We start from the raw sequence: 7,944 nt of genomic DNA on the forward strand, positions 1-7,944 counted from the left end.
CTTCGCAGAAAAAACACCGGGTTTGTTAAAAAATATTGCCACTCTTTTTTTAAAATAAAAAGCCGAACCCGGTAAAATATTTTACAACTCTGTATTTTTTTGACATTTTGTTATTGTTGTATTTTATAGCGACAACTGTCAAACATCATCACAAAACAAAAATTTACAAGTCATCGGTAAAGCAGAAAAAAGTTTGCAAAATTTTTAAAAGAATTATTATTGATATTTGATAAAGTAAATAATAATAATTAAATACAATTCTTTGTTAAATTCTACACAAAAGAGTTTATAAATAATGGCCGCTACTTTGGAAGATAAATCAATTTGGGAAGATGGTGATGAACTGGGCGAGGAAGTGATGCGTATGTCCACTGATGAAATTGTTAGCAGGACGCGTTTGATGGACAATGAAATAAAAATAATGAAGAGTGAGGTTATGCGTATAACCCATGAGATACAGGCTCAAAATGATAAAATTAAGGATAATACTGAAAAAATTAAGGTAAGTAATCCAAAGAAAAATTTGTTCATGAATAATATTGCATTTCCACTATAGGTTAATAAAACTTTGCCTTATTTGGTGTCAAATGTTATTGAACTGTTGGATATGGAAGCTCAGGAAGACGAAGATGATGGTGCTGTACAAGTGCTGGACAATCAACGTAAAGGCAAATGCGCCGTTATTAAAACATCAACACGTCAAGCCTACTTTTTGCCAGTCATTGGCCTGGTAGATGCGGAAAAGCTAAAACCTGGTGATTTAGTTGGTGTCAACAAAGATTCCTACTTGATATTGGAGACTTTGCCAGCCGAATATGATGCACGCGTTAAAGCCATGGAAGTAGATGAACGCCCTACGGAGCAATACTCCGACATTGGTGGTTTGGATAAACAAATCCAAGAATTAATTGAAGCTGTTGTTTTGCCCATGACACACAAGGAAAAATTCAAGAACTTAGGTATTCACCCTCCAAAGGGAGTTTTGCTCTACGGTCCTCCAGGTACCGGTAAGACTTTATTAGCTCGTGCTTGCGCAGCTCAAACAAAGTCCACATTCTTAAAGTTGGCTGGTCCACAATTGGTGCAAATGTTTATTGGCGATGGTGCCAAATTGGTCAGAGATGCTTTCGCCTTAGCCAAAGAAAAAGCTCCAGCTATTATATTCATTGATGAACTGGATGCTATTGGCACAAAACGTTTTGATTCCGAGAAGGCTGGTGATCGTGAAGTTCAACGTACTATGTTGGAATTGCTTAATCAGCTTGATGGTTTCAGTTCCACAGCTGACATTAAAGTTATTGCTGCCACAAATCGTGTGGATATTTTGGATCCTGCACTACTGCGTTCCGGTCGTTTAGATAGGAAAATCGAATTTCCACATCCCAACGAAGAAGCTCGAGCCCGCATAATGCAAATTCACTCGCGTAAAATGAACGTCAGTAGTGATGTTAATTTCGAAGAATTGGCTCGTTCTACTGATGACTTCAATGGTGCCCAGTGTAAAGCTGTTTGTGTTGAAGCCGGCATGATTGCTTTGCGTCGTTCAGCTACTCAGGTAACTCATGAAGATTTTATGGATGCCATTATGGAGGTACAGGCCAAGAAGAAGGCAAACTTGAATTATTATGCTTAGTTGAGTTTAAAGCATACAAACATCTATATTATTATCATTTTTAAATGTAACATTAAAAATCGCGCTTAAAATTAATACTATTTTTTAATATAATTATTTTAATATGAAATTAATAAAAAAGGAAACAAGACAAGTTTTCTGAGTAGGTTTAAGTTTTTAGAGTTGTAATATTGAATCGTATATTAGAGATTTTTGGAGGTCAAAATGGTTCCTATTTTGGTTTAATATTAGATCAAATTTTTGGTTCATTTATTTTTATTAAAATAAACACATTGTTCAACAGTGGAACCTATCACTTGCTATAATAGTTGACCATACGACATTGTCAAAATGGAAATATTACCTTATAATATTCAAATGATTTTGGTCGGAGGAATCTAATATTTTGTGATGTTTTTACAATAGAGTTCTAAAAATTTGCAACAAAATGTAGACCATTTTAATATAAAGAAAAGTTTTCTGATTATGTTTAAGCTTATGAGGAACCAATATTTGTCCAAATTTCGTAATAGTGAAACAAATTGTGTAATAGTGAAACATCATATAAACATATATCATTAATTTTTGGATATTGAAACTTAATCGTACATTGTTGGAAACAGTCCTTCGACTAAGAACATTAAGAAATGAAATGCTCTTAACATTAAATAATTTGGATATAACCTTAATGTATCTTATAAACACCATAAGGAATGTATGTATGTATATTCTTTTATTCTCTAAAAATATTGGTTGGTCTAAACTGTTAGAGCAAGGGGTGGTGTGTCATAATGTACGTTGTCAAATGTACATAGACGTTGACACCCTACACATTATCATATTGTCCATGAACGATATGACACTTTCATAAGTCTCACAAAATTTATGAGAATAGTAGAATAAAGTCCGCAGATTACAAATAGTCTGTTTATAGTACATAGGAGTTTCCTGACACTTTTAAATAATTATTAAATACAATAATCTAAACAATTTCCCAATACATTTACGTTTTAAAAATGTCACGAAGTAAATGATATTACTTCCATGGACAACACGTTTTTTTTTTGTGTAACATAAGGTCTATGGATTTCCGACCAGGTCCTATGTTATGGAGAGAACATATTACCATATGGACAGATTTCATTGACCATGTTTTTTTACTTGTACGTTAATTTATTTATTTATTAAAAATTCATTGTAATAATTTGGATATTAAAATTTTATTCGTATTATCCATGGTAGGTGACATTTTCAGAAATAGTGCTTTATTTCACTAGAAACATTTAAAAATAAATTCCCATTTCCATTAAATAAAGAAATCCATTTTTTAGCTAATAATTTCATATATTTCTATGTTTTAAATGCTTTTTAAAAGAATGTAAAAGTAACAATCTAACATTTATACACATATTGGTTTAGAAATGCCTCAAAAATATAAGGGTTCTCTGTAAACAAAAAGAGAAAAATATTTAGCGACTTTTGCACACATATTATAACATGCTAATATAAACTTACAAGTTAGGACAATAAAAACACAGAAATATAGGAAATAAAGGTGGCTAAATATTTTTTGGTTTGTTACTTAGTATACTAAACACAAATTGTGGCCTGGTAACATAAGTCTAATCGGTTTTGGGTACAGACAAGTCGAAGAACAATTTTCCCATGCCGCCGATTCCAACTAAGCTGAGGGCAACGGTAAGGCGGTACAAGACTTGATCGAAAACTGAACCCTTCAAGAAGACGGGTTTGCCATCCTTCTTTTGGAAATGTTCTTGAACTTTTTTGATTTCGAAGTAACCCTTTTCGACTTCAGCTTTAGCTACAGTGCGTTGAGCACCGGAGGTGGTGAAGCTGCGAACAACGGCCTAAAATAAAAAGGAAAATGCTCCTTTAGTTTTTTTAGTCTATTAGAAAATATAACCTATCTTACGTAATGTTTTTGAAAATGTTAAGGTAAATAAAATTCTATATAATTTTAATAGGTTGTTATAATTATTTTACAATTTTAATTAATATAGTTATATAAATATACATACTCTGGATAAGTTCATCATTTTTTTGCTGGTTTTCTTTTAATATTCCCCAAAAAGAAAAAAAGAATCGAATTTATTCACCGTTCTAGAGGGATCAAAAAATTCACATTGAACAATATGGAATTGACATGTATATGACATTTCTTTAATACTGGAATTATTCATAGTTGGAAATTTTTATACGTTGTAAATGCAACCATGTGTGTGAGCAGTGTTACATTTTATATTAAAAATTTAAAAGAAATGACAATATTATATAAAACTACTAAATTTTTTTTACTTGAAACAAAAAATCGAAAATATATGTCTGTATGTATATTGATTTTGATATTTATCGTAATAAAAATGTTTCGATTTTCATCATGAAAATAATTTGAAAGTAAAAATTATTTTATTGCTTTATTTAACCAATAAAAATTTATTTTAAAAGCAAACAAGATATTTATAGGATAAACAAGTTAAAACAACAAGTTTTCGGGGCCTTGGCAATATATATGTATATTTTTTATTTTTTTAAATTTATCTTCTCAATAGTAAACGGTTCTTCATGTTATTAATAATATAATTGTTGTCTTAAAAGATTTTTTTGAATTACATACATATATGAAACATTCGTTTCATGGCATATTTAACAAGGTACCAGATGTTACTAATTGGTACCAGCACTTAAAGCCTAACAATAATATGCATATACTAGCTTAAGTCAGCTTAAGTAACTGTGCGAATACATATAAAGTTTATATTATAAACTTATGGGACAAACTATTTGTTTCTGTGACTATATTTTATATACTGATTCACATGATTCTGCACAGAATCATGAGTTTGTTTATTGCACACAAACAAAAAAAAAAAGAAATATATTATAAATAATATAAATATGTATTTTTACTATTACTTTGTGATTGTAGTTTGGACTTTAAGAGCAATCGCAAAATTGTAAAATTTTTTATAAGGAGTTTGACAAACGTATTGTATAGGCCTGTATATGAAATGTTATAAACAACGATTAGCAACGATAATGATGTCACCTTGTATTCAGTTCGTTTATTACAGATAGTCTATGGTTTATTATATAGTAAGGAGATTGACAATCTGGGTTCTAAAGTTTGACAGTTTGTTCAATAGAAAATTCAATTAGCTGTTAAGTTGACCACATTTTTCATAAATTCGCCTGGATATGTAAAGATACATAAACAAAACGAAATTAATTGCAGCAGCTGTATTTATAATAGTGAAATAAATTAAAAGAAAGTAATAAATTTAACACAATAATATGGGTTTTCTAACAGTTTTAAAGAAAATGAGACAAAAAGAAAAGGAAATGCGTATATTGCTGTTGTAAGTAAAATATTAACAATTATATTGTTTAACTCTTCGAAAGAACGAATCATGCATGATTCATCCATGTTTTCCTTTTTACTTACTAGAGGTTTGGACAATGCCGGAAAAACTACAATCTTAAAAAGGTTCAATGGGGAACCAATTGATACCATATCACCAACATTGGGATTTAATATAAAGACTCTGGAGCATAATGGTTACACCCTAAATATGTGGGATGTGGGTGGCCAACGTTCATTACGCTCATATTGGCGTAACTACTTTGAATGTACTGATGGTCTCGTATGGGTGGTTGACTGTGCAGATCGCATGCGTTTGGAGACCTGTAAACAGGAATTGGAAATTTTATTACAAGAAGAAAGACTGGCCGGAGCCACTTTACTTGTATTAGCAAATAAACAAGATTTGCCAGGAGCTTTAACCGCCAATGAAATCAAAGAGGTAAGGAGTACATATTTAGCTTATATAGCAACTGATTTTAATTAATTTTAATTTTCTAGATACTACAATTGGATAATATTACCACTCATCATTGGTTAGTTGTAGGCGTTAGTGCTGTCACTGGAGAGAAGTTACTAAGTGCAGTGGATTGGCTAATAGATGACATAGCTAAACGTATTTTCACTCTAGACTGAACGGAGTTTATACTCGTTAAAATTACGAACATTTGTTGAAAACATTTCCATTTTTTAAACATTTTTCATTTTTTAAAACAAATCTCAATTAAAATTTTATATTTATTATTTTTCCACCAAATATAATTTATATAAACGTTTCCAATCAGCACGTTCAAACTCTGGTTTTATATTCACCTTTACAATTTCCGCAAAGCCTTCGGTTAATGTGGGAATATAGTACTTTTTTTTCATCATATTAAAAACCATATCGTTTATTTTGGAATGTTTGTTATCGGTTAGTTGTCGAAAAGCTATGTTATGTTTAACTTGTGCAACCGAAACATTCATCATGAAACAACGACATTTGATTTTGTATTTTTTAGCAAGCTCGATGAATTTTTTACGCGAATCAACATCAACGTTTGTATTATCGACAACGCATGGTTTATTGGACACTAACGATTTCTCGCATATTTTTAGACAGGATTGAGTGCTACCCACAGTATCGGCATTTGCTACGGTATAACCGAGCGGTGCTAAGTGGTTTTGAACGAAATGTGATTTTCCTTAATAAAGAAAAAATGTATTGCAAAATTTTGATAAATAAAATGCTTTAAAAAGGATTAGTTTAAAACATTATGAATTAAAACATGCAAAAGATTAATATTTTTTTTTTAGTTTTTAGATTTCTTACCTGAACCTGGTAGCCCCATCATAATAATCATTTCACATTCATCGGATGGTATTTTAGCATCTGTGGGCTCTAGTAGCGGCAAATCTGTATTATCTACCATTGGATCAAATTCAAGTCTTATCCATTCCTCTTGTTTTACACCCAAGAAATGTTCTTCTGGTGTATAAAAGGGAATTCCAAGATTTTTTGCATATGACCTATCTGCTAAAGAATGATCTTTTCGACGCTTGTTCACACCCTTGCCCACCTCGGGGCGACCAGCAGCATCACCAACATAAAAGCTTTGCTCACGTTCAATTTTCACATTTTGATTTTTTTCTTTTTCCAAATACTCCCACATGCCCGGTAATGGTTTACGATAATAACCATCTCCGGTAGCAACAAATACTTGAATAGGAACTTGTAATTTTGCAATAATTTGCTTAATCTTTTCCTTGAACTCGTTAACATCCACTTTACCTTTTGCTATACCACCTTGATTAGTAAAAAAACATATTTTGAAACCATCATCTTTTAGAGATTTTAATTTTTTAGGTATTTCGGGATAGTTTAACATCCAATCATCACATGTCTTGGGAAATACATTACCCGATTTAGTTTTAATTACGGTACCATCTATGTCGTAGGATGCGATTTTCTTCGAAGCCGTAACCCCTTTACTGGTAAAAATTAACATTTTACCATTTTCCACTGAATCCCAAGAGTCTGTCATGGATTCTTCAATTACTTGTTGGTTATCCTCCTGCAATTCTGCTGGTTTTTCTACTTGTTCTTTTGCCTTGTCTGTTACCACTTCAGGCGCAGGCTTAAAAACCACCTCAAATGCATGTCGTCCATAAACCACTTCCAATACATCTCCATGTTGTAGTTCACATTCAGTGTGTTGCAGGGCCATTAAACCATTTACACCGCATGGATTTAATCCTAATACTTTTAACTTTATTTTGGCTGAATCCAAATCCACCTTTAGTTCCAGTTGTTGTTTTGAGCATTTTGTATCTCGAATACCCGTTTCTTTATTACGACCTACTATATTTATTCCTGAATGTAAGTGAATCACTTGATGCTCAGGCTCCAAGGGTTTTAATTGACAGGCGCGTTTCATAATTTCTCTGATTTTATCATTTAACGTACGATTTAAATTTTTGGTCACGGACATTGCTGATGGAAACAAATACAAATTTTATAATCAAAACAAAAATTAAATCCCTTAATTGAAATGTTTCATGAACTGATAGCATAAACATATTTTGCTTGGATTTGTTTACGAATAATAATAAAAGTAAAAAAGAAAAGTGTAGAAATATTTTGCATACATATCAGAGGGCCGAAAAAATGTCAAAACCGCCGAAAATTTTTTCAGCTTAATACGGCTTAAAAATTTTGCCATATTTTGTATAATTTACAGAAGGCTAAATTAATGGAATTTTACAATATAAAATTTTGTTTTCATTTAAGCAAGTTTTCTTTTATCTAATAATAAGCCGCTCATTGAAATTTGGCCGGTGGTTTTCAAACGTAGATGTAATAATGGAATTTGACGAAAAAAAACTTTTTTAGGAACCGAAAACTTAATTTATGAATCTTAAAATTATGAGGATCGGTCCGCCAATATAAAACCTTTACAAAAAACAATTTATA

The 7,944-nt window shown here is 31.4% G+C and overlaps 4 protein-coding genes across 5 annotated transcripts; 2 read left to right on the forward strand and 2 right to left on the reverse strand.

Annotated features, from left to right (window-relative positions):
- Positions 1-139: 139 nt before the first annotated feature.
- On the forward strand, positions 140-1,785 carry LOC111675778 (26S proteasome regulatory subunit 6A-B). The gene is made up of 2 exons (XM_023436620.2): positions 140-502; positions 557-1,785. The coding sequence occupies exons 1-2, from the start codon at positions 296-298 to the stop codon at positions 1,631-1,633; spliced, it is 1,284 nt and encodes a 427-aa protein (XP_023292388.1). The 5' UTR covers positions 140-295; the 3' UTR covers positions 1,634-1,785.
- A 1,028-nt stretch (positions 1,786-2,813) lies between these two features.
- On the reverse strand, positions 2,814-3,811 carry LOC111675788 (cytochrome c oxidase subunit 7A, mitochondrial). The gene is made up of 3 exons (XM_023436629.2): positions 3,652-3,811; positions 3,128-3,480; positions 2,814-3,057 (listed from the first exon to the last, which is right to left on the reverse strand). The coding sequence occupies exons 1-2, from the start codon at positions 3,667-3,669 to the stop codon at positions 3,235-3,237; spliced, it is 264 nt and encodes an 87-aa protein (XP_023292397.1). The 5' UTR covers positions 3,670-3,811; the 3' UTR covers positions 2,814-3,057; positions 3,128-3,234.
- A 932-nt stretch (positions 3,812-4,743) lies between these two features.
- On the forward strand, positions 4,744-5,778 carry LOC111675780 (ADP-ribosylation factor-like protein 2). Its single transcript, XM_023436622.2, has 3 exons — positions 4,744-4,989; positions 5,079-5,433; positions 5,493-5,778. Exons 1-3 carry the CDS (start codon positions 4,925-4,927, stop codon positions 5,625-5,627), a joined length of 555 nt encoding a protein of 184 aa, XP_023292390.1. The 5' UTR covers positions 4,744-4,924; the 3' UTR covers positions 5,628-5,778.
- LOC111675779 (uncharacterized protein F21D5.5) lies at positions 5,733-7,520 on the reverse strand. Of its 2 annotated transcripts, XM_046949760.1 has the most exons (3): positions 6,892-7,520; positions 6,304-6,777; positions 5,733-6,175 (listed from the first exon to the last, which is right to left on the reverse strand). In XM_046949760.1, the coding sequence occupies exons 1-3, from the start codon at positions 7,460-7,462 to the stop codon at positions 5,733-5,735; spliced, it is 1,488 nt and encodes a 495-aa protein (XP_046805716.1). In that variant the 5' UTR covers positions 7,463-7,520. The 2 variants fall into 2 exon arrangements, with proteins under 2 accessions (XP_046805716.1, XP_023292389.2); XM_023436621.2 differs by having other exon boundaries at positions 6,304-7,520.
- Positions 7,521-7,944: the final 424 nt, after the last annotated feature.

This window comes from Lucilia cuprina, chromosome 4 (assembly GCF_022045245.1).
Source record: "Lucilia cuprina isolate Lc7/37 chromosome 4, ASM2204524v1, whole genome shotgun sequence".
NCBI classification, from domain to species: Eukaryota; Metazoa; Arthropoda; class Insecta; order Diptera; family Calliphoridae; genus Lucilia; species Lucilia cuprina.

Bases quoted from the DNA above. Each gene is read 5' to 3' on its own strand.
- LOC111675780 (XM_023436622.2), top strand. From the start codon at position 4,925: ATGGGTTTTCTAACAGTTTTAAAGAAAATGAGACAAAAAGAAAAGGAA. The intron at 4,990-5,078 runs GTAAGTAAAATA...TTTACTTACTAG, and splicing joins GAAATGCGTATATTGCTGTT to AGGTTTGGACAATGCCGGAA. The intron at 5,434-5,492 runs GTAAGGAGTACA...TTAATTTTCTAG, and splicing joins CCGCCAATGAAATCAAAGAG to ATACTACAATTGGATAATAT.
- LOC111675779 (XM_023436621.2), bottom strand. From the start codon at position 7,462: ATGTCCGTGACCAAAAATTTAAATCGTACGTTAAATGATAAAATCAGA. The intron at 6,176-6,303 runs GTAAGAAATCTA...TTCTTTATTAAG, and splicing joins GATGGGGCTACCAGGTTCAG to GAAAATCACATTTCGTTCAA.
- LOC111675778 (XM_023436620.2), top strand. From the start codon at position 296: ATGGCCGCTACTTTGGAAGATAAATCAATTTGGGAAGATGGTGATGAA. The intron at 503-556 runs GTAAGTAATCCA...TTTCCACTATAG, and splicing joins ATAATACTGAAAAAATTAAG to GTTAATAAAACTTTGCCTTA.